Below are 23,324 nucleotides of genomic sequence, written 5' to 3' on the forward strand. Positions count from 1 at the left end.
GTTATGTTTTGTTAGCTATCTGCAAAGGTGAAATTTTACAAACGTGTGTCATAACCAATATGTTTTTATTATATAAAGAAAATACATATATATACACAACTGTATTTGAGTCATTTTTATACTATTTTCATGTCCTTTACTCGCTCGTCTATTTTAGAAATAATATTTACAGGTACAGATTCTTCTTTCCCTTCCTCTTCTTTTTCTCCTTCTTCTTTCTCTTCTTCTTCCTCTTCCGTTTCCGAATCGGTTGGTGGAAAATCTGACACAACTATTGAATAAACACAAATTATAAATACACATTAATAAGAACTGATAGGTTAATAATCAAAAAGATTACAAGAATTACCTCGTCTGTTTAACTTTTCTTCCCTTGCATCTGCGAGAAATTTTTCTTGGACAGATATAATTTCTTTTGAATTTGTACAAAGCGAATATTTCTTTAATAATTCGCCATTCAATTGTAAAAACGAGTGGCCCCAGGAGAATTTTCCAAGAAAAAAGTTTGCTTCTTCGGGAAAACCTGTTATAATCAAAGTAGCGGCTATAGCTTCTACACAACTTAATTGACATGATTTGCCATAATTTGTCGGATTTGCAGCAACTAGAAATGGTAAAAGACGAGGATTGGGACTTCTCATTCTACTAAATGGAGTATCGTCCAAACGTGCCCAACTGCAGTCGACGACCGCACAACCATAATTTTGTATGATATCGCGATCTGTGGGACTCACACACTACAACATGATATTCCAATTTCGAGTATTAGAAATCAATTTATCCTCTATATTGCAACAAAGATATTTTCTATACCTTTTCACCAATTGGAGTAAGAACTAATCCTGAGAATCGAGTTCCTAACCTTAATATTTTTACTAAGCCATGTCTAACCAATTTTCTACCGGAACACTTTTTAGGGTCGCAGTGTTCGAGATCCCACATAGCGACGGGGAAAGGAATGGACCATTCTTCTTCTTCTTTTTCTGAACATTAAAACAGTCGAGTCTATTTCGGAGTTTCTTATGAATCTGTATATAACCAAACTACTTTATTCTAACCTGATACTTCATCTTCCTTATCCGACTTATCCCTTTCTTGACGATATTTTTCTTCTTTCCCAACATGTCGCGGTCGTCTTAGTATTCGTTTTCTATTTTTCTTTCCATGAGATGACATTTACAAAACTTCAAATATTTCCTAGTACAATGAATTGTGTAAATATATGTACACGCACGTCAAACTGATCTCCCTAATTCAAAGGTTACTTGTTATTTTGTTATTGTCACCCAATGCGTACATCTATAAGGAACTATATATACACATATGTACATATACATATGTATGAGAATATATGTGCACATGCGCGCAAACTAATTTGTTTTTATTCCAATAAATATTATACCATCTGAAAGTACTTGCTATAACATAATAATTTACTCAATACTGGCTGTTTTATTTAACATGTATACATTTCTTTTATAACATCGCTTACTTCATGTACCAATCTGTTTATACGCAGTGTTGCGATCGAATATTAATATACATAGTATTTATTATTATAAATATCAAATTAAATTTATATATAATACAATTGTTATTTAATAAAAGCATAAAAGCTAGATGTATGACAATTAGTTATATTTACTTACTTAAATGTTAAAATTTGTAAAAGTACCACTGTATTAGACGGCCCTGAAACCGTGTTAGAGTGGTTAACAAGTGGCTGTTCTATTCTCAATCGCTCCGCGGTACACAAATCATTCAATGAATAGAGATTCTTCAAACATGTGTTTAAATACGATTTGATTAGAACAGAAATGTCTTCTTTATTCTTGTATTTCTCTTAAATTAAAGGTAGGTGTTGGTTTGTAATATTTTACACCCATAGTCTTTATAGTTTATCAATACGCATTATTAAAATTATTATTTCGCAATCATATACATATAAAAATAATGACTAGTTAATGCGTATCTGTGCAATCGGATATTTTCACTTTTTATTTAATATTAATTCTATTTATATACTGTTTATGCCGCTTAAAGGATATGGATCCAGGTACATATTGTCGAGGAAAATAAATCGTTTGTTATTTTATAACGTTTTCGTGTTCATATAAGCTGCATCTAAATATTTAAATTATCATTAACTATTAAAATTATCGTTTAAATCTTTTTAAAGAAATTGTTTTTAATATTTATTGTGCAACATATGGATGTCATTGAATTTTACACATATACAACAAACTTCTTGCATTTTACGGTAGCTAATATTAATTCATTTTACAGTTAATTCTATCATAAGTAAATTTATTTTAAATTTTATATTATGTCCATCATTGAATTTCTAATATTTTTATAATTTTATTATGTATCTATATTTTATAAGAAAACACAAGGAAAGAAACAATTGTAAAGGTAACGGATTGGTTACGTGGAATTTGGGAGATGAGACGTCAAACTGGGCCTGTTCAACAATGGATAGATTCAATACCATCACCTATAAAGTCTAATTTTTCAATGAAAAATGATAACCAAGGAGAATCAAGCAGTAAGAAACCTAATATTTCATTGGCACTAACAGAGCCTAAGGACATTCCATATTCTATGAGAACAAAACAATTAACTATGACAGTGTCTGCGCCTATTAATGTTCCTAATACAACATCAAATAATACAACGAGATTACCTAGGTATAATAAAAGGCATAATACAGGAAATATATAATAAATTCAAAAACATCATACTTACAATTATATTTACTTCACACAGCTCATTGCCTCATAAATTGGTTCGGGATCCAAGTCTACAATCTGATAGCAGTCATTGTAGTAGTGTAGAAAGCTTGTTAGAGCTAAGAAAAGCAGATCCAGAAGCAATTTTGCTAGGCCTTGGATTTGGTGGTTGCTCGAGCAGTCCACAAGAGAATGGTTCCTTTTCTCGTATACCAAAAAGATTTCTTCAACCATCGAAATTAAAAGGCATAGCTATTAATGATTTTATGAAGCAGCAACAGGAAACTAGTGAATCCTTTGATTCTGTATCTCTCGGATATAGAGGTTTGACAGGTGAGCTGCTTATCAAAAACTGACACTTAAGAGAAACACGTAACGGAATTGAGAGAAGAATAAATAGTAATTCAAAAGTTGTTGTACCTTAGTGTAGGACAGTTCAAATAAGTTTTATAGTTAAATTATTAATTATGTTAAAAATAAATTTGTGTTACACAAATAGTAATGTTATAGGAAGTGATGACACATTATCTGTGTCTAGACTTCATCCACATCGCAGACATTCTGGACCAATTAATTTTGTAAGTCTTGTGGCAGTTAGATTTTTTCTCAAATTTTCTTGATTCTTAAACAACTTAAAAGAATTACTTTTCAGTACAAGCAAAATATTTGTCTTGATGTGCTTAAACTATTTATGTTTATGGGTTTGTTTCAAGTATGTTTGTTTTTATCATAGATAACAAGGAAAGAGAATTTGCATGAAATAGTTATATTACCATTGTGAAAATATCTAATGCCTGAAATAAGTATGTAATTGTTTTTGTATCATAGATGTGGTGTGATTATAATCATTTATTTAGATTGCAGAACATTTCTTAAATATGACAAATTGATCATCAAATATTTAGACCGGTAATATGTTTAATAAAAAGAAATAAATTTGCATAGTTTTTATAATTTGCGTATTGTGTTGTATTTTCATAAATTGTCATTGCTTCTTGTTTACAGCTACTTTTAGTATTGTACTATATTTATTTATTGTTAATGTATAATAATATTTAATTACTAAAGGATGTGAAATCATTATTCTTCTTATGTGATAGGCTCACCGTATGTAGCGCCATCGGAAATTGTGCAAAAGATTATGCAGCGTTTACGAGAGCATGAGAGTCATGAACACGATCCATATGCAGTGTATAATTCGTATGAACAATACAGTCCACTACATTGTGGTGGTACACTTTCTGTGTTGTCTCCTGATAGCAGACAATTTTTGGAACGACCACGTTCAAAAAGTCCCGACATGCGTAATAAACGTATGATTATTGGTAAGAATTGTATTTTATATACGGTTTTTATTTGTAGTATTGAACATTGAACATTTTCAGGACAAAAGTCATTTGCATTTGGTCATGATGGTGATCTAATCGAAATTGATCCTACTAACGAAAAAAAGTCGTTCGAAAGTATTCCAAGCAATGATTCTAACACTGTAGAAAATTCAGGAGTATCTAATGATTTAGTTGATAATAATAATGAAGTATTTGAGCAAACACCTATCCAGAAAAAAATATTACCAAAACGATTATTTTTTAACGATAGTACGGAACTTAACGATACCGATGTTTCTTTATCAGTAAAAGTTTTTGAAGAAAGCGAAGACCAGCAAAATGAAAATTTGAATAAAAATACTGACTACAAAGATGATATGTTTCCAAACACAGTTTCAGAAAATGTGTCTGATATTCGAAGAGCCAGTGATGGATTTTATGATATGAAAGACGGGAAAATATCAATGGTAAATAAACGAAGACACAGCGATGGCTTTGTGCAAACTACTGAGCATGTTGACGACACTGTACTTGCTCGAAGGAGAAAAACTTTGAAGCGACAATCTAGAATAAGCGATACAGATGCGGTAAACTATTGCAATATAAATTTCAGCAAGTCTGATACGGCGCAATGCATGGGGATGAAATGTAACAGGAATAAAAATTTACATGAAGAAAGCGTTTCCACGAAATTTCCAAGATTAAAAAATGAAACTAAAAATTATAACGTAAATGAATGTGCAGAGAAGTTACTTGAAGGAATGTATAAATCAGCAGAAGATAGTTTAAGTAAAAATAAACAGGGAAATAAAAATGAATGCTATGTTGAGGAAACCAAGCTTGTAGAACAAGTGTGTATAGATAAAGGCGAAAAAACAACCTGTTGCTGTCATTCTGGTACTAAAAAATATTGGAAGAAAATGGAAAAAATTATTCAAGAAAATAAAAATTTGGAAAGTATGGTGACAAAGAGCAGGAGAGAAATGGCAGAAATTCGAGAAATGTTAAATAATGTGTTATCTGTACGATTAGAACCTGGTTTTTGACCTAATTTATGGGTTTATGAAAACATGTTTTCATATTCTTTATGATGTTAGGATATCTAAAACTTTTGAAGCAATTTCGATTGTATATTTTCAAAAGTATTTCGCTCATCACTTAAAGTGATTCATGAAGTTATTTCAGGTGATAAATATTATAATAGATATCAATGCAGCAAGAATGCATTTTTGCTTATAGCAATTATATTTTATTCTGTTTTTAGTTTCAAATAAAGATGTAAATATTGTTATATAATTTAAAACTTTTATTACTTAGTAAATATGGATGAAATATCAATATTCATTATCTTATATATTTACAAATAACATATTGGTTCCATTACTGTGAAATAGTTTTAATATTTCGTTATGTTTGAAAATTATTGCTATTTTGTTATTATTTTTGTTATTATATTTAAATCATATTACAATTTTGCTTGATGCCGAGAGTTTAATTGTAATTTTATATTGATATATAAATCGTTTCTTTTTATCCTTGTTCAACCATATATAATGTACATGTATACATTCAAGTATGATTGAAATGATTTCTGACATTTAAATTTTAATTAAATTTTAAAATTGTGCCAATTAAACACTACATATTCTTTAGTGAAAAAAAATTGAAATTCTAATCTCATATACTTTCGCAATAATAACGTGCTCCGAATATATTACCAAAAAAAGAAAATAATGATGATATCAGTAATAGTAGCAGCCATAATAGTAGTGGTAATTGCAATAATAATAGCAACAATAACAAGAATAAAAACTCAAATTCAAAGCTTTTTGATAAACATATGCCACACACACAGACATATTTTTTCAAAGATATAAATTAGTTTCAAAATAATTTACAACTTATCACACAAGTTAGTACTATATCAGCGAATGTTTGGGAAAAAGAAAATTAAAAAAGAAGATAATTTCACTTTACTTGAAGAACTTACAATCTTATGCTCTTAATTGAATATTCGAATTTTCGTCTAATCAAGAATACATATATGTATAGACAAAAGAAATAAACTTCTTCTTGAAATCTTTTTATAATAGAAAAAGTTATCGTGTATAATTATTTTTATAGAGTTATAATTTTATAAGTTCGTTAATTGTTTTTAATGCTCAAGTATTATATTATATACTTTTGTTATTGTAAGTTGCTCGTAATATGAACTAAACATAGTTTTATTGGGGCTCTTTGCTAACATTAACTACATTTCAACACATAGCCTTTGTAATTAAGTTAGACATAATTACAAAAATTATATTTACGTATTATTAATCAAAACATTTAAAGTACAAATTAAAATGGAAGTTACAGCAGGACTTATTTATATACGTGTGTATATATAAATATAATATATATACACACATTTTTTCTTTATCTAATGTATCATTTAATGATTTAAAATTTATTAAACTCATAATGGAAATTGTATTCCTTATTATGTGCCTACATTCCAATAAATTTAATGTATACAAATTACATAAACAGGGTAGGAGCTTTGTAGAAAATATGAAATGTACAAATAATATAGGAATATTGAATAAATATTTGACACGATTAATTTTTACTCTCTCTCTCGCGCGCTCTCTCTCTCTTTTTTCTTTCTTTTATATACGTAAAACATAATTTTTATCCATAAAGCTAGATCGAACATGACATACCACTGAACATGATTGATGACAGTACATATAATTAATTTCTTATTCACACTGTTGCCACTAACAGAAGTCCATCATACATATTATTTATAGCCATGAAATTTTCGAGGTGTAATTCAAGATAATTAAAAGTATATATAATATGATTTTTCAATATGAATTTATACGGCAATAGGAACGTAAGACCACAACGGTAACTGACACTGATTTATTTTCTATATCTAAAGTTTTTTATTTCAACGACTAAACATAACACGAAATCTAGTTACTGAAGGTGTTCTTATAACTGGGACATTGAATTATTTAAAGTGCAACAGAGGATCGAATAAATTTTGCAATTAAAACTATGCAGAAATTTGTATATCAAGATTATCACCAATATTGTAAGCGATACAATAATATTTTGAAAGTAACATGTAGTCTAAACAAGAAATTTTAGACTTACGTCGAATTTATAAAACACGAAATATGAGTGGATATAATATTTTTTACGGAAACAAATAATGTTTGAAATTGTTTGATAGCTATTATCAATCGAAACATACACAAACAGCTCATAAAATTGTCAATTATATGTAAAGCTACCCTTAGTAAAGAACTGAGATCCATGGTCCACTCAATCTTATTTTTAAACACGAATCTGCTAGGATATCATTTTGTAAACTGCATCCACGTATTTACGTAATATGTCTGTAATGTTGATGTGTACCTGTGATTGTAAATGTATTCTTCCTTAGCATACCTTAAAATGTATATAAACAAATATGATCAAACATGATCTATATTTAGTCTTCTTTTTCTTCTCTGAAAAAATAAGAAATAAAAGATCAGTTATTGTTGTGCATTATTCTATAATTATAACAAAATAATAGTATAAAAATACAAAAGAAAGTAGAAGGAAACTACATACTTTACAACTTCTGGTTGATGCTGATCAAGGTGAAGTTCAACAATGGTTTCTGTTCTACTTTGCACTTTGAAAGTTACTTGGGCTGCTAAGTATTTATCTTTGTTATTTACTGACCATCCAGAATACTATAAAATACATATAATACTTATTAGGCACAAAGAAAAAAGAGGCGGTGCTGATTTCATATTGGAATTAATAATTATGTTAATAATCTACCGTCGATGTGCTTTTATATAACGTTTTTCCATCTTCTTTGAATGGTAGAAACTTTTGAAGTAATGCCTTCCCATCTATCCTCCACAATGTTGGATCCGTATTTCCACCAATATCAGTTTTTGCCACAACGAATGCACCAGACTAGGATAACCAATACAAACAACATTGTATTCTCATTATGCATGTAGACAAATGTTTAGAATTTTATAAACTAGGTAACTAACGGTAAAATCTTTTGGTGTTTCTCCCGATGATTCATTGAAGCTATTATCATCGGAGTCTTCTTCATCTTCGTCTTCCTTTTCATCTTCTTCTTTCTTAGACCGCCTTTTTCTTTTAGGTTTCTTTCCTGTATCTGAATCAGATTCGTCATCCTCTTCATCATCATCTTCCTCATCCTCTTCTTCTTCTTCATCTTCTTCTTCTTCCGAGTGTTGCCGTTTTTTAGCAGCTTCCCTTTGTGGCCTCTTTTTAGCACCGCTCTAAATATTAAAATTAGTATTACTGAAATAATCGCTATTTATATCATTTTATTAAATGTCTATGTAGGTTAATTGAATTGAGACATACGATAACAAAATAAAGTATCTTTTGTACATTAAATGTTTGATTTTTATTGTTATTTGAAATAATTTTTCTCATGATAATATAAATATACAAACAATTATATAATGATATATAACAAAAATGAATAACAATTATTCCATTATAAGAGAGAAAGTGGTTAAATGAATAATAATAATAATGAAAGGCATAGATAGTAGAGTTGCATTGTTTTGAAAAATGTATATAGCGCCCGGCGCCACCGACCGGCCGGCGATGATAACTCGCCAACTGTAATAGCATTTCCAAGAATAACTGATCTTCTAAGCATATAATGAAAAGTAGGGTTTAATTATAAGTTTCTCGCTGATAATAAATATTAAGAATCATTTCACAATAAAATGTACTTTTTGCGAGACATTTCATTAGCAGTAATAGATTTGGTAAAGTACGGTATATCGTGTAGCATGTTTGACACAGCAACGACACATCACTACTATATATATACATAACTAAATCGACTTGTGTTTTCTCGTTATCTACTCAGGAGAATTGATTGATTAAAAATGATCATTTTTTCTGACAATAACGGAAGGTATAAAATTAGGAGTAAGGCGCAAGCATTAGAAATGATAAGTTGAATGTTATATCTAGAAACATTTGCGTTTCTTGTTCTTACTTGGATGAAAAATATAATGTATTAAAGTAAGAGCAACTAGCCGACTGACAGAAGTTTATTTACGAATAACTAAGCACAAATAAACGTTTTAACACATGAAGAAATAGGCAGAAAGCATAAGAGAAAAGTGAGAAAGTAGGGTTAGTTAAAAAACAGTTACAAATTTGATTGCGATAAGAGCAAAGAAGAAGAAAGTATTAGTAGCGTGGGCTTACTTCAGCTCCGGCTTCAGGAGTCCACTCTTCTTCAGAAGCTCCTTCTACTTCTTCCGGATCATCTGCGGAATATTCATCCTCGTCTGATACGTCCTTCGTTTTCTTCATGTTGCTTTTTCGCGAAATGTTTGCAAATTTTCCCAATGGGGCTCACCGAACAAGAGAAAAACTTCACGAGACCACGTACAAGATAGACCAGAGCACGATCACGATTTGTCGCAAACAATATGGCGGTATATAGCGGTCGGAACTGACATTTACGCATATCCTCCTGCGCAGCCTGGAAGCGACGCGTGCTTTGTAATTTCCTGCGCGTCCATAGAACCGCGAGACACGGAATTTTTTAGGTAATCATTTTAATCATTTACACAATTTTTCTATTATACTTGCAGATTGCAGTAATACAAAGTAAAAAGTGACATTGTGGAAAGGAAGTAAAAGATAAGAGAAAATAAGTGAGAGAAAGGATGACGAAAAACAGAAGAAACGAATACGTACGATTCACAATGATTTAAAAGTATGTCTAGTCCCGTAAATAGTTAATTTAGTTGTAATATAATTAAGCAGTTGTGTAGCTGTTTTTAATACCGATTATTTTTTAATAGAACGTATTGTGTGAATTCGTCTAAATTCAAAATGTTTTTCGAGTCGGATCGATATGAGAGTTGGCGCATGCGTTAATATTTTAGAGCATAGGACGCTCCCTTTGATATTTACGGAGGGAAGAAGTCAATGTACAGAGGGAATAAGCGATCGTGGGAAGAAAATAAAGATGTTTGAGCTGTATGGTGTGAATAAAGATGGTATGGTTTATCGGTCACCACCACCGAGAAGAAAAGAAGTTGATATATTAGAGGTAATTAGGTAAAATAGTCTAATTCTAATTTGCTTAGTTATTTGTTAAGCGTTATTATATTCATTAGTGATGGTTTGTTCAATCGATATATTTAAGACTGTTAACTTGTATAGAATAATGTGTATGTCTTTTCATCAAATATATAGGTTGGGTCGTTGACCGAATTTTATTGACACAATGGTGAACTACTTCGAACGGTGACTAGTTTGATTGTTCGTTTTTGATAAGTAAAGTGATATTTGCTTGCAACTTACTTTGCAGACTTGCTTGCAATTATCGTCTCCCGAGTTAATGAGAAAACTGCCGAACGGTGATGCGGTACACCATACAAAGGATTCAGTTGTTTCCACCTCATTCGATAAGAATAAAGATCTACCAAGGGAAAACAGTAAGTTTGAACGACAAATTTTTGTATACCGTTAATCGTAGGAATAGAGGCGAGGATTTTACGGATGGAATGAAGTGGTTTAGAAAACAGTTGGGACAGATTATGTCTGTTGTGGTGATAGCTAGTTGACCACTTCAGTTTCTTTTGTAATTTCGCACGTCAGTGAGTTTATTTAATGCTTCGTAACCGTGTAACTTCTCTAGCGATGAAACAATGGTAGGGCAGAATCGTAAAAGTGGCTATTTTTGCTCGAATTTCATAGAGATCAGAATTCGATACGGTTTTCATTCTTTCCACGTATTGGCGATGTTATCGCGATGATAAAATCGCGTTGTCCAAAACGCGTTAATAAGAATTATCTATTGATTCATCACTGTGGTCTAGCAAGTAGGAAGAAAGATAATTGCGCAATAGAAAGTTATTTCGTTTTTATTTATATTTCGTCCGCATTCGTCCAGAATGAAATAATGACATAACCGAAAGATGTGTGCATCGTATGATACACAGGACGAAACGTGTTAAGGAAATGGATAGTGATGATTGGTTTCTTTTTCCTTGGATGCGCTTTGATCGCAGGCGTTGGATTACCTTTAGCTTTGGAACTACGAAGCTCGCATTTATTGGAAGCTAGACTTCAAGTTGTAAGACGAATGCTCTCCGAAGTACCTTTGATCGATGGGTAAGAAAGTATCTCGTAAAAAAGCTTTTGATCCAAGCAGTATAAGAGTTTGTGAATTCAAGCTATCGTTATTTCTGATTTCAGGCACAATGATTTCGCATGGAATCTCCGAAAACATCGGGGAAACACAAAGTTGAAAGACTTTCCTTTCGACGAGAACTTGTCGCGAAACATAAGTTGGGGCTCTCAGTGGCAAACTGATTTGGTGCGGTTACGGCAAGGTATCGTGGGCGGGCAATTCTGGTCCGTTTATGTTCCATGCGAAGCACAATTTCTTGACGCGGTGCAACTCACCCTGGAACAGATAGACGTAGTACGTAGGCTAACTTCGAGGTATCCAAAGAAAATAAGAATGGTAACGAGTAGCAAAGAGCTTGAAAAAGCGCACAAGGATGACGTGATTGGGAGTTTGGTAGGAATCGAAGGTGGTCATAGCATTGGGACATCCATGGCTGTGCTAAGAAGTTTTCATCAATTGGGAGCTCGCTACATGACCCTGACACATAAATGCAATACTCCATGGTAAGTTTACATTTCTCATTCTCGCGTTCTACATCAAGTCGGCATCTCTATTTTGATATACGAATAATACAAATAGGATAAGAAAAGTATCAATCGTATCAATGAATGTGTGCTGGCGTTCGTATACATAAGCAGATGATGATAAGCCAATTGTAATTGTCCGCAGGGCTGATTCGTGTTCGGTAGAAGATTCAAATTCGGATGCGCGATTGGATTTTCACAGCGATGGATTATCGGTATTCGGCAGAGCGGTAGTAAAAGAATTGAATCGATTAGGAATGCTTGTAGATTTGTCTCATGTTTCGGTAAGGACCATGAGACACGCACTGGCGATGAGTAAAGCACCAGTGATATTTTCTCATAGCGCGGCCAGAGCTCTCTGTAATTCGTCCAGCAACGTTCCAGACGACATACTCCGTAATTTGGTGAGAAAAGAACGTCGAACTTTCCACTGGAGCCTTAATTTCTATTTTACATTCTCTCTTATATTATTCTGTTTACTTATCTTGCTTGTCATACTTATCTTATATTATTCGTGTGCGTGTATGTACAATTCATGATTATTCCTTGTCTTATTTTCCATCAATAGCATTAACTGTTTGCGTTAATCGATGACTCGTACATATACGTGAAAAGAAAAACAAGAATGTTAGCGTTATCGTGTTTTTTCTCTTATTTCAGTCGGTAAATGGAGGTCTGGTTATGGTAAGCTTTGACAGCGCGCATTTGAGCTGCGGCGATAAAGCTTCTATGTATGACGTGATAGGTACGCCTGCATCGAATTCTATTTGAGAAATGTTAAAAAATGTTACTTGTCTTTACAGCTCATATCAATCATATCAGACGAATAGCTGGCGTTAACCACGTGGGTCTTGGAGCCGGTTACGATGGTATAACGAAGTGAGTACAAACGATCAGCAGCTTATTTTAAAATAAAATGTCGATAAATAAGCCTTTATATATCTTTAGTCCGCCGATTGAACTGCCAGACGTTTCTGGTTATCCTTTGCTACTGGCTGAATTGACCAGAGATAGAAGATGGTCAGCTTTGGACATCAAGAAATTGGTGGGCGGAAATTTATTAAGAGTGTTGAAAGAAGTGGAAAATCATGCGACAATCATGTCCCATCAATCTCCATCGGAAGAATTGATTCCTCAGGAATTGATAGAGGATACTGCCTACTGTAGATATCAGGACACCTAGAAACGATTCGATATACAACGTTCCTATGGCATCGGTAATCGTTTATCTTCGATTCTTCAGAACGTCGAACCGTGTGCTCCTTATCATTTCCTCTCTTTGTACCTGGATTACTCCGTTTTACATTTTTTAATAAAGTAGCCACGGATCGTACGAATCTTCGTTTCCTCTCTATTCCTTGCTTTTCGTTAATAAGCATACTATCTTAGCATAGTATCATATATACAGTATAGCTATAACTAGTGATATTATCGTGCTAGAACGAATATATTTTACTACAGTGAAGGAGTAGCGGCTGGCCCGTTTAAACACAGTGCAATGAATAGAAAATAAATTATAATTAATTGTGATCGTTTCGTAATCGACTCGGCCGCTTGTGATAAACGTCGCGTCAAAACGTGTGTAGAATCAACGGTTATTCCCGCATGTATATAAGTATATATATTTTTCGTACGAATAGCGTCGAGATTTACTCGACGTAATATGATAATTACATCGCACAATTACAAAGTTCGCAATTGAGTTGTAGCGATAGGCGCGACACTCCGATAGATCTTTCGTCCACTCGATGTAGTTATAATTAATCAGTCTTTCTGCCAATTTAACATGCCATGTAGCCGTCGGCATACATTAAAGCGGTGTATTATTTACTTTTGAAATTGAAAGTAAGAATTGTTTCCTTCGAACGTAGGAGAAGAAGATAGAGAAGAGGGGAAAGTGGAAAACAACTAACAATGATTGATTACACGTGACGTGTTTGTCGGGTAAATCGAAAAGATCGAGATAAATCGTAATTGGATCGAAACCTTGTTGTGAACGTGGGAGAGAGAGAGAGGGGGGGGAGAGAGAGAAAACAACCAAATGAAGAGAAGGCAAGAATGAAGAAGATAGTAACAAAAGAGACGAAAAATGACAAGGTGGTAACATGATTGATAGAAACAAAGTATTTGCGCTGTAGTTTTACAACGGATATCAATTACTAACTATCGATCGCAGATTATCAACTACCAACTGTCGACTATTGACAGCAAGCGAGTTTTCTTGGTTTTTCAAAACACTCGAGGTCATATACAAGCGCGAAATCAATACGTTGTTACGCATTGATCCCGCAACTACAGAAATGTACGCGTTCACGTAATACTCTAGCTGCTAGAGTTCAGCAGAATCAAGTTTAGTATTTGTATTAAAAAGTCAGGAAAAATGATTTTTGCACTCAAATGACACTGAATCGAAATAATTTATAAGCAAAATATGTTTCAAGAAATAGTTAAGGAAAAACACGAGTCACTGCAACTCTTAACTCTTGTACAAAGCACAACGTTTCATGAATACACAAATATATCGTAGCAGAAATTATATATCTCACGCAGAGTTTTTCAAATCGATCTCTTGTTGATTTTTTGATGCAAATAGCCCACTGTGAATCACAGTGTGGTGCGATATGTTATCGTGAATCGAAGAAAGTTTGCGTTCGAATGATTCAAAGTGGAAAAGATCCATTCCTAGACAACATGGTTTCGTCGCGCGGAAGTGGTAGGGGAGTCGAAGAGTATACTCGCTGGTTCGTACGCCGAAAGCTCAGTTTAGTTTAATAGTGGTTTCGAGTCGTATTCTTCTCCGAGCTTCGAATTTTGGAATGTTCGAATATTGAATAAAATTCGCAATCATCGAAGCGTCGAAACCGGGATCGAAACGCAATCAAACGTAAAGAAAAGAAAGAAGAACGAGGACCAATGACTGTTGGGCGAATTTTTGAATTGACTAAATTTCATATACCATAGGAATAGGAAAAATTTACTATTTTTATTTTGTCCTTCGATTTCAATCTCGTGTGATCGTTTATGAATTAACGAAGATACCCTGAGCAAGGAAACATAGAGGACGTATTAAGGCTTAATATTCGTATGCAAAACGGAAACGGGAAAAGAGACAAAACGAAATCGAGGTAAGTCTTTTGCGATCGTATGCTGTTTTAGAAGCACATTGAGTACATAGTTTAATCGACGAACACAAGTTCGAAGAAACGATCATGCCGCGGTATGACACAAGAAATAGCCTTTGTAATGAACTCGAGAACATAGATCATGGATATGATTGTGATCGTAAAATGTTTTTTTTTTGTAAACATCTATTCGGTCATTTCTCCTTTCTTGACTACGACTTACGCACTCAATTTCAATTTTCAAGTTCGATGAACTGTGTATACTACGGATGAAAGCGAAGGTTTCCGTAAAAATAGCCATGGCTTATTTCTAATCAGGGAGAGCAATATATACACTTGTCATATTGCGAAACGCGCATAAATTTCTTCCCATTCGTCCTCTTCTCTATTTCCATTTTTTTCTACGACTTTCAATACGATCACCACTTTTTCACAAATGAAAGTTTGAGTCCAAGTACATGTTTGGTGTGTAATATTTCCAGACAAACGACAAAACGTGGAAAAATGTATCGGATACGATTATATCGTGATGCACGATCAATCTCAATAACCCCGGATGGGTACCCGTAACACTGTATAATATATACATATATATGATATATTTATCATCGGATGATCCTGTTATTCGATCGTTCTTCGTTTCAGATAAATCCGATCGGCAAAGGAAGAAATAGAGGGGCGAACAATGAAATACAAGGTAAGGTAACAAATTTCAACAAACTTGGGATTCTTTACCATTAGCATCATAGCAGTTTCGTCCTCTCGTGTTATTGAGAAATTTGAAATGAAACATCAGTGTATCTTCCAACATTTATATATTATTATATATGTATTTATTATACATTATAATTCCAAGCGACATCATGGTTTGTCTTCGACTGAATAGCCGAATACTGAAAAACCGGAAAAGTGTGTTATCGCGACGCATACTTTTTCCTTAATTACATCGCTAGTTGCATAAATAAGTCGATAAGCGAATAAGGAAGATTAATTAGAACGCTTAATCGAGGCAAGCGTCGCGATACGTCGATCTATTTAGAAGAAAATATCACGATACGACGATTATGTTCGCATCGTTACTCGACACTCGTATCGTCTCTTTTAAGTAGCTCAAAAGCGAAAAAATCCTTGGATCAACGCAAGAATGAGAAATCAAACGTGAAATTTGAATAAGCGCGCAAGGTCCCTTGCAAGATTAAAGTTGCGATCAAATTTTCATCTACGTAATTGTACATCCAAGCGATTAGATTTTCTCTAGAAGGTCATAGTTGCATTAAACCAACTACTTTACATGTGTTTCTGCTATCTTGTAGTGTACATCTAGACATTCGTTCTATCTCTGGTACACATTAGTCAACTGAGAATACAACTATTTGTTTGCTGTTTAATTATCTACTGCTGCTGTTTAATTAATTTCTTCAACGTCGTACGCTTGTATGTACATCTTTCTGATCAATTAATAATTTTTCAAACATTAATAACGCTTCAATTGAATTCAATTTATTAACTTCTTCTTCGCAATCGCATCATCTGTTTGTTTCATACCAATCTGATTACACGTGGTAATACTATTCTTTCTTTTCAATTTCTTCTTTCATAGCTTTCGTTTTCCAAATAGAGCATTCAATTTGACAATCGTCGTTTTCGACAATTCAGTTGCGTGCAACGAATCGGAACACAAGAAGAGAGAGAGAGCATGCCTCTACAGCGGCTTAGAATTTGTTCTTGCAGTACGTGACACAGCCGATCGGATTAGACGGATTGCGCGACCTGTTCAAGTTTATTTACGCTGTCGACGCATCGTCGACGAAAACCAATTAAAATTCATTCGCTGCGCCGATTGGATTTCGCAAGAATAGAATAAACAGCTGATTAACTTTTAAACATTAAAAAGGTATCGGCGACGATACCATCTACGCGTAACTGTTCCGTGTCCTTAACCACTCTACGAATGGAAGAAGAACTATCGTTGTCGGATCTCTGTCGCGAATCTAGAGTAAAAACGGCAAAAATAATGTCAAAGTAATTTCAGTGATTCTGGAGCGAGGTAAAAGAGCATCGATCCTCGCCACTATTATTATTTTCGTTTTTATAGGTAAACGATCCGGACGCAAACGACGAAAGGAATGGCGCGATTGAGATGAAACAAGAATCGATATTCTCGTGGTAATTAGCAAATTACGATTAACTACGAAAGATTAAATTTGAAATCTTAAGATACACGTTTTTTATTTCCATCGAATTAAAAAATACATTTATTCGATATTTCGATGAAATCAAGAATATGGGATCACACGTTGTCGACGTTTTACTTAATTTTCATTCGAACAGGCAATATGGGCCGAGGAACGAAAAGGAATTGGACAAAAATAAATGGAAATTGATCATAATTGTTGGTATATTAATGGTAATCGTGATTGCGTTGCTACTAACGGTGGCCTTGCAGATGGTTATTTTCCGCAAGCAAGTCTACGATGAGATGTGCCAGAGCGAGGAATGCGTGAGGACAGGTACCATAAAATCAAGGTTTCCTCTATCTTCCTTTTCTACACTTTTTCCTACTCCCACCCGAGTTAGCCTCGCGATGTAATCGAAACACAGAAATATCACATTTCAATTTCAATTATCCTTATATAAGAAAAATAATAATTTATGCTTGCGTCGATCCTACGTTTATTCACATTAACGCGAAACAAAAGTTGTTGGACGTTCCAGCCGCCAGGATAATAGAGGCGATGAACAGATCTGTAGATCCTTGTCGAGATTTCTACAAATTCGCCTGCGGCGGTTGGATTTCAAAGAATCCTATACCGCAGAGTCAAACATCCTGGGATCAATTGAGTCTTCTTAAGGAACGATTACTGAAAGATCTAAGGATATTGCTCGAAGAATCGGACGATGGAAACGATTTGAGATCGGTCAAGCTGGCTAGAACTCTGTACAGGACTTGTATGAATTTAAGTAAGAATAACCGATTTATCCTAATTGGAAATAACTAACAGAAGAAACATCGATAAATGTAAAACGAGAGAACGCACGGAACTCGAATTGTCAGACAAACGTAAAATAATACGAATTATCGTCCTTTTAGCGAGCATCGAAGCTCTGGGGTTGAAACCCGTCTATGAAACGTTTAACAAGCTCGGATTACCAAAAGACCCACCTTTACAAAACGAAACTTTACCTTTTGATCTTCCCGGTATTGTCGGCAGGATACAGAGAGTTTTAGGTTTGAATATATTTCTAAATTTTTATATTAGCGAGGATATACGAGACACGACGAAAAATATGATGATGGTAAGTGTAGCAGGTAGAGCAATTCGTTTGATTAAATTCTACAACCATAAAACGATTTCAATTTCGGCTTCGTCAACTAATTCGGACAGTTTTAGATAGAACAAACGTCACCAGGATTTAGCGAGCGTTATTTGCTCGATTCTTCGCGATTTCAATCGGAATTAATGGAATATAAGAAGTATATAGAAAGCATGATCAAACTGGCTGGCGCAGGGAATAGAAGCACCGAATTTGCCAACGAAATCTTAAACTTTAGCACGAATATCGCGCGCGTTAGTATTCATCAAAGTTTATTGCATTATTAAAATTATATTCCATCGAGCGCACATATTCCGAGCGAGTAAATCCACCAATTGTTTTACATTTGTTCAGATCATGGCAACTCCAGAACAAAGACGCAACGTAAATCATCTTATTTACGATGTAACTATCAATGAATTTCAACTGATGACAGATTTGCACGTACAACAGGTGATTGAATTGAAGCTGGAAAAGCTTATGAACGATATTAAAGAGAAAGAGAGAGAGAGAAAGAGAGAGACTTTTAATCAACCCATTTCAGTGGAACTGGACCAGATATTTGGAAGCGGTGTTCGACGATACAAACGTGACAATAAATACTGAATCGGAGCGTGTGATCGTAATGGATCTGCAGTATTTACAGAAACTACCTAAACTGTTAGCAACTACTCCATCCGCTACGATAGGTAAGTATATACATATATATTCTACATACATACATATATCAACCATTTTACTGCGAAACTTTACATGTCGCCACTTATAATTTGGATCGTATCAAGCGTTATCGATAATCAATTGCTGAAATGTTCTAGCGCGATTCGTATGGTGGAACGTCTATTCGGCGATTGCTCCATTAACGTCACAGCAATTTCGTGATCTTGGTTTCAAATTCTCGCAGAAAGTTTTCGGTTTAAAAGAAAAGACACCGAGATGGAAAATTTGTACTGGAAATGTAAACGTAAATTTTGGTATGGCTCTCAGTTATATTTACGCACGAAAACACTTTGACGATAATGCTCGACAAAAGGTTCGTACGATATGATTTTCCTTTGTTTAGTGATTGCTATGTGTACAATTACGATAAGTATGTAGAGAGAAACAAAGAAAAGATAGACGGTTTTCAGGCTCTAGAAATGTTGCTCGACATTAAGGCAGCGTTTGAACAAATGGTTGCCGAACTAGATTGGATGGATGGTGAGACAAGAGCTCGGGCTTATAGAAAGCTGCACGCGATAAGACCGTTCGTAGGAATTCCAGACTGGCTTACTAATTCAACAAAATTGGATAAATTTTACGAGGAGGTAAGGTATCTTAGCTTGTATCTCGGTCAATGGGAAATCTGGAAATCCAAGATGAAATTTTGTTGCAGAAAAATGTTGTGCCTGGGCGATTGTTCGATACATTTTTGATGCTAACTGACGCAACAGTCAAGAAAAGTTTAAATAGTTTGCGTGAGAAACCGGACAAAAATCGATGGATATCGACTGGAACAACGGTAAATGCGTTTTATAGCGCAATATTAAACTCAGTCAGTAAGTATTTGAATATTATATGGATATTATATTCTATAAATATTATTTTATCATTTCGTGTTCCTGTTGCGATCTAATGCCTCACTTTTCTCACATGTAGCATTTCCAGCTGGTATTTTGCATCCTCCGTTTTACGGGAATGGTTTACAGTACGTATAAATCATTGATAATCAACGAATAAATTAAATAAATTTTGAATACGAAATTGAAATACCAAACATATTCCGCAGGTCTGTCAATTACGGTGCCATGGGCGCAATCATGGGTCATGAACTAACTCATGGATTCGATGATCAAGGTAGTATATCGATGTCGATGTACTGTATCAATATGTATCGTAATAAATTGTAGAAAATTAAGTAAACTTCGTATAGATCAAATACAATTTTTATGAGTCGATCTGTTTATATGCAAGGTCGTAGATATGACGAAAACGGGAATCTTCAGCAGTGGTGGAGCAACGAGACGTTACAACGTTACCACGAGAAAGTTGAGTGTATAATCAAACAGTACGGTAACTACCATCTGCCAGAGCTAGGCGATAATAATAATTTCACGGTGAGTATTAACCTTCCTTCCGTCCTTTTAACCCTAATGCAAAATAAGCCAAGGTGAAGATTGCTTGTGTAAGTCTTTGATCTGTAATTCAACATGTCTAGGTAAATGGCGTGAATACACAGGGAGAGAACATAGCCGATAACGGTGGTATACAAGAGGCCTACAAAGCGTATCAACGATTTCGAATAAGAAATACTAATCGACTAGCTCTACCCGGCCTCGCTAATTATAGCCAAGAACAATTATTTTTTATAGGTTTCGCACAAGTAAGTAGTCGCCATTAACAAGGAACGATACAACTTTTATTGAAAAATCGTGATAGTTCCTAAACCGAAGATATCGTCGAACGTATAAAATAAATGAATTTGTGAGAAACATGTAAATATTTACAATATATGTATACACTGCCGATATGAATATGTACACTTCTATACATTTTTGTAGGTCTGGTGCGGTAGTTATACGAATGGAGCGCTAAAGTCTAAATTAATACAAGGAGTTCATGCACCAAATCATTTCAGAGTCATCGGAACTTTATCGAATAACGCGGATTTTGCGAAAGCATGGAATTGTCCGGTTGAAAGTCCCATGAATCCGTCTCGCAAATGTATTCTTTGGTAATTATTTGTAATTACACAGCACGCACCGAACATTACCGAACATACGAGATTATGTCATTCTTTAAAAAGAACATTGTATAATATTCATAGTAAAATTACATAAACAAGAAATCGTGTACTTGAACTTATTCCCAAGATGGAAAAATTGACAAACGACAATGTCAAAACAGAATATCAGTGAAATGAACTCAGAAACATTATATTCGAATTTCGTGTATAACGTCCATAAAAGTGGATATTGTTCTCTAATAGAAAATATCGTGTTTTACAGTATATATTTAACTTAACACTAAACCTACCACTGCTGTTCAAATTAACCGTTTTCAAACTTCTACAGAAATTTAAGTATATTTAAACGTTATCATATCGCTTCATAATTTCTGACTTTTCATAAACACTTTGACCGGACACGGTAGGAATAGGTATACACAAAGTGTCGGTAGGTTTAGTGTTAAATACTAATTCTAATCCAGCATTGCAAGAGATAAACAGGTAATTCTAGCATCGCAATTAACTTTTTGCAACATATCCAATCTACGTCTGCGATACCTCCATAGTTTAATTTCGCCATTACTCGCAGCTGTAACTAACAAATTATCTTCAAAAGCCATACATTTCACTCGTGTATCATGTGCAACTATTTCTACAGTTTCCACAGATGTCTCAAGATTATAAAACTTGATTCGACCATTTTCCAAACCAGCAGCAATTAAATCATCGTTCAAAAATTCTACGCAAATAATTTTTGAGTCGAATTTTATTTCATTATCGACCCCCGCTGATTTTACGGAATATACGTCTATTCTCTGATTTACAGCTAGTAAATACTTTTCGCCATTAGGACTCCATTTAAGAACGTTTACATTTCTAGCATCTGATCTCAATCTTGGGACTAGATTTGTGGCATATGCTTGTCTTCCTTTAACTAGATTCCAAGTTCGTAGAACTCCATCCGCTCCAGTAGACAGTGCTATTTTTCCTGTTGGGTGAATAGCCAAAGTATTAACAGCTGAACCCTTATGCGAATTTTGCCAATGTTTTTCTGTTAGCCAATTTCCACATCGAATTGCAGCTATAGTTCCATCGTTACTGCACGAAAACAGATGAGATCCATCAGGAGTAAACATAATGCAATTGACGGTATCTGCATAAACATATAAAAATATATAAAACATATTGAAATAGATAATTTCATCCCCAATGTTAACATGCCATGCGAATAACGATCATATATAATCACACCTACCATTATGGTGCATTAATCTACCAAATTCTACTCTGCTATGTAAATCGTATAAATAAACAGAATCATCAGCTCCACCAGATGCTAAAATATTTTTGTTACTCGCAACGCTACGTATGCTACTGGCATGGCTATGTGTTGCGAAACTTTTTACCATATTGTATACCTGAAAGTTCATCAAATTTATCAGTAAAATATGAAATTATATGCAACTAAAGTAAGTTCCATGCGCCGAACATAACCTAAAATATAACAACGGAAAGGCACTTGTTTACTTACGTTACCATTATTGCTTATTTTGTAACCGAGTAAATACTGTTCGTATGTCCCTACGATTATTTCGAATAGATCCGGCATGTTGGAATTCAAACAAAATAATACGTACAAACTGGACTACTTTATTCGTGGAATCGAATTAATTGGAATGTATGTAAATATGTACATTCGCAAACTGGTTTGATAGGTACATACATACATACATAATTGACGTTTGTTACAATTTCTGTTGCTGATGATAACAAAATTGTAATTGTAATTGCAGTTGTAGGTAATAAGAAAGAGGAAATGAGAGTGCTCACACTATGATCTAAATTGCACCATGCTTCTAAATGCTGAAGATAGCACGTGCTAGCATATACAAGATCCTATAAAATTACAGGTTTTATGAACTGGTGTAGGCCTGTGGTTCCCTCCAGCGTGAATATCTTGTATGATAATAAGGTAAACTCTAGCGCGGCGAATTTAACTGTAGAGCAGTGTAGACGAGGCAACGAATACGTTAAGCGCCAAGCCTGTTTTGCCTTCCTTTTTATTTAGCGCGCGATGTCCGATTTCACCAATATGCTGGCGGCCGGAGATCTGTGTAAGGTTGCGATAAGACAATAGAGAGACAGATGTTTTCAATCGTTTATGTCCATCTGAAGTTATGTGTATCGATGAATCTTTGATACCATTTCGTGATCACATAATATTTAGGCAATATTTAAAACAAAGGTGCAACAAATATGGTATTAAATTAATAAATAAATTAATTAATTAAGTCGTGCTATGGATCTGGGTACATGTATGTTTTTCGTATATATCAGGGAAACGGTTAGAAAAAGAAAATAGGACTAATGTCGTGATGTTTTTTTG

At 34.1% G+C, this 23,324-nt stretch overlaps 6 protein-coding genes across 18 annotated transcripts; 3 read left to right on the plus strand and 3 right to left on the minus strand.

Annotated features, from left to right (window-relative positions):
• Positions 1-46: 46 nt before the first annotated feature.
• Positions 47-1,198, minus strand: LOC132906361 (18S rRNA aminocarboxypropyltransferase). The gene is made up of 4 exons (XM_060958496.1): positions 1,059-1,198; positions 814-983; positions 350-737; positions 47-271 (listed from the first exon to the last, which is right to left on the minus strand). Exons 1-4 carry the CDS (start codon positions 1,174-1,176, stop codon positions 117-119), a joined length of 831 nt encoding a protein of 276 aa, XP_060814479.1. The 5' UTR covers positions 1,177-1,198; the 3' UTR covers positions 47-116.
• A 518-nt stretch (positions 1,199-1,716) lies between these two features.
• Positions 1,717-6,668, plus strand: LOC132906338 (uncharacterized). Of its 3 annotated transcripts, none has more exons than XM_060958445.1 (5): positions 1,717-1,854; positions 2,387-2,690; positions 2,770-3,065; positions 3,833-4,057; positions 4,118-6,668. In XM_060958445.1, the coding sequence occupies exons 2-5, from the start codon at positions 2,446-2,448 to the stop codon at positions 5,104-5,106; spliced, it is 1,755 nt and encodes a 584-aa protein (XP_060814428.1). In that variant the 5' UTR covers positions 1,717-1,854; positions 2,387-2,445; the 3' UTR covers positions 5,107-6,668. The 3 variants fall into 3 exon arrangements, with proteins under 3 accessions (XP_060814428.1, XP_060814429.1, XP_060814427.1); XM_060958446.1 differs by having other exon boundaries at positions 1,763-1,868; XM_060958444.1 differs by lacking the exon at positions 1,717-1,854 and adding an exon at positions 1,901-2,056.
• On the minus strand, positions 6,270-9,582 carry LOC132906365 (nucleolin-like). Its single transcript, XM_060958499.1, has 5 exons — positions 9,329-9,582; positions 8,116-8,373; positions 7,892-8,032; positions 7,676-7,800; positions 6,270-7,569 (listed from the first exon to the last, which is right to left on the minus strand). Exons 1-5 carry the CDS (start codon positions 9,434-9,436, stop codon positions 7,551-7,553), a joined length of 651 nt encoding a protein of 216 aa, XP_060814482.1. The 5' UTR covers positions 9,437-9,582; the 3' UTR covers positions 6,270-7,550.
• Positions 9,583-9,729: 147 nt separating this feature from the next.
• On the plus strand, positions 9,730-13,131 carry LOC132906341 (dipeptidase 1-like). Of its 2 annotated transcripts, none has more exons than XM_060958457.1 (9): positions 9,730-9,845; positions 9,977-10,184; positions 10,331-10,572; positions 11,080-11,251; positions 11,336-11,773; positions 11,940-12,198; positions 12,455-12,539; positions 12,598-12,673; positions 12,743-13,131. In XM_060958457.1, the coding sequence occupies exons 3-9, from the start codon at positions 10,476-10,478 to the stop codon at positions 12,975-12,977; spliced, it is 1,362 nt and encodes a 453-aa protein (XP_060814440.1). In that variant the 5' UTR covers positions 9,730-9,845; positions 9,977-10,184; positions 10,331-10,475; the 3' UTR covers positions 12,978-13,131. The 2 variants fall into 2 exon arrangements, with proteins under 2 accessions (XP_060814440.1, XP_060814439.1); XM_060958456.1 differs by having other exon boundaries at positions 10,446-10,572.
• On the plus strand, positions 12,924-21,058 carry LOC132906328 (neprilysin-4-like). 4 transcript variants are annotated; one of them, XM_060958416.1, is made up of 17 exons: positions 12,924-13,011; positions 15,562-15,613; positions 17,012-17,082; positions 17,248-17,426; positions 17,632-17,877; positions 18,008-18,213; positions 18,309-18,485; positions 18,586-18,684; positions 18,776-18,920; positions 19,050-19,264; positions 19,362-19,538; positions 19,607-19,769; positions 19,870-19,918; positions 20,000-20,067; positions 20,185-20,327; positions 20,429-20,593; positions 20,772-21,058. In XM_060958416.1, exons 2-17 carry the CDS (start codon positions 15,602-15,604, stop codon positions 20,946-20,948), a joined length of 2,292 nt encoding a protein of 763 aa, XP_060814399.1. In that variant the 5' UTR covers positions 12,924-13,011; positions 15,562-15,601; the 3' UTR covers positions 20,949-21,058. The 4 variants fall into 4 exon arrangements, with proteins under 4 accessions (XP_060814399.1, XP_060814398.1, XP_060814401.1 ...); XM_060958415.1 differs by lacking the exon at positions 12,924-13,011 and adding an exon at positions 13,949-14,919; XM_060958418.1 differs by lacking the exons at positions 12,924-13,011; positions 18,309-18,485 and adding an exon at positions 13,949-14,919.
• LOC132906356 (p21-activated protein kinase-interacting protein 1-like) lies at positions 20,613-22,968 on the minus strand. 7 transcript variants are annotated; one of them, XM_060958490.1, is made up of 4 exons: positions 22,662-22,968; positions 22,470-22,519; positions 22,194-22,356; positions 20,613-22,091 (listed from the first exon to the last, which is right to left on the minus strand). In XM_060958490.1, exons 1-4 carry the CDS (start codon positions 22,669-22,671, stop codon positions 21,412-21,414), a joined length of 903 nt encoding a protein of 300 aa, XP_060814473.1. In that variant the 5' UTR covers positions 22,672-22,968; the 3' UTR covers positions 20,613-21,411. The 7 variants fall into 7 exon arrangements, with proteins under 7 accessions (XP_060814473.1, XP_060814472.1, XP_060814469.1 ...); XM_060958489.1 differs by having other exon boundaries at positions 22,470-22,583; positions 22,670-22,967; XM_060958486.1 differs by having other exon boundaries at positions 22,470-22,586; positions 22,670-22,967.
• Positions 22,969-23,324: the final 356 nt, after the last annotated feature.

This window comes from Bombus pascuorum, chromosome 4 (genome assembly GCF_905332965.1).
Source record: "Bombus pascuorum chromosome 4, iyBomPasc1.1, whole genome shotgun sequence".
NCBI classification, from domain to species: Eukaryota; Metazoa; Arthropoda; class Insecta; order Hymenoptera; family Apidae; genus Bombus; species Bombus pascuorum.

Coding starts and splice junctions, on each gene's coding strand:
- LOC132906328 (XM_060958416.1), top strand. Junction 18,685..18,775: donor CAGATTTGCACGTACAACAG/GTGATTGAATTG, acceptor AACCCATTTCAG/TGGAACTGGACCAGATATTT. Junction 20,328..20,428: donor GCGATAATAATAATTTCACG/GTGAGTATTAAC, acceptor CAACATGTCTAG/GTAAATGGCGTGAATACACA.
- LOC132906361 (XM_060958496.1), bottom strand. CDS start 1,176: ATGTCATCTCATGGAAAGAAAAATAGAAAACGAATACTAAGACGACCG. Junction 738..813: donor TTACTCCAATTGGTGAAAAG/GTATAGAAAATA, acceptor ATCATGTTGTAG/TGTGTGAGTCCCACAGATCG. Junction 272..349: donor AGAAAAGTTAAACAGACGAG/GTAATTCTTGTA, acceptor TTTATTCAATAG/TTGTGTCAGATTTTCCACCA.
- LOC132906338 (XM_060958444.1), top strand. Junction 3,066..3,832: donor CGGATATAGAGGTTTGACAG/GTGAGCTGCTTA, acceptor CTTATGTGATAG/GCTCACCGTATGTAGCGCCA. Junction 4,058..4,117: donor TAATAAACGTATGATTATTG/GTAAGAATTGTA, acceptor GAACATTTTCAG/GACAAAAGTCATTTGCATTT.
- LOC132906365 (XM_060958499.1), bottom strand. CDS start 9,436: ATGAAGAAAACGAAGGACGTATCAGACGAGGATGAATATTCCGCAGAT. Junction 8,374..9,328: donor CTCCTGAAGCCGGAGCTGAA/GTAAGCCCACGC, acceptor TTTAATATTTAG/AGCGGTGCTAAAAAGAGGCC. Junction 7,801..7,891: donor TATATAAAAGCACATCGACG/GTAGATTATTAA, acceptor TGTATTTTATAG/TATTCTGGATGGTCAGTAAA.
- LOC132906341 (XM_060958456.1), top strand. CDS start 9,987: ATGAGAGTTGGCGCATGCGTTAATATTTTAGAGCATAGGACGCTCCCT. Junction 10,185..10,445: donor AAGAAGTTGATATATTAGAG/GTAATTAGGTAA, acceptor CTTACTTTGCAG/ACTTGCTTGCAATTATCGTC. Junction 12,199..12,454: donor ACGACATACTCCGTAATTTG/GTGAGAAAAGAA, acceptor CTCTTATTTCAG/TCGGTAAATGGAGGTCTGGT.
- LOC132906356 (XM_060958485.1), bottom strand. Junction 22,357..22,469: donor AAATAAGCAATAATGGTAAC/GTAAGTAAACAA, acceptor ATGAACTTTCAG/GTATACAATATGGTAAAAAG. Junction 22,092..22,193: donor TAGATTAATGCACCATAATG/GTAGGTGTGATT, acceptor ATGTTTATGCAG/ATACCGTCAATTGCATTATG.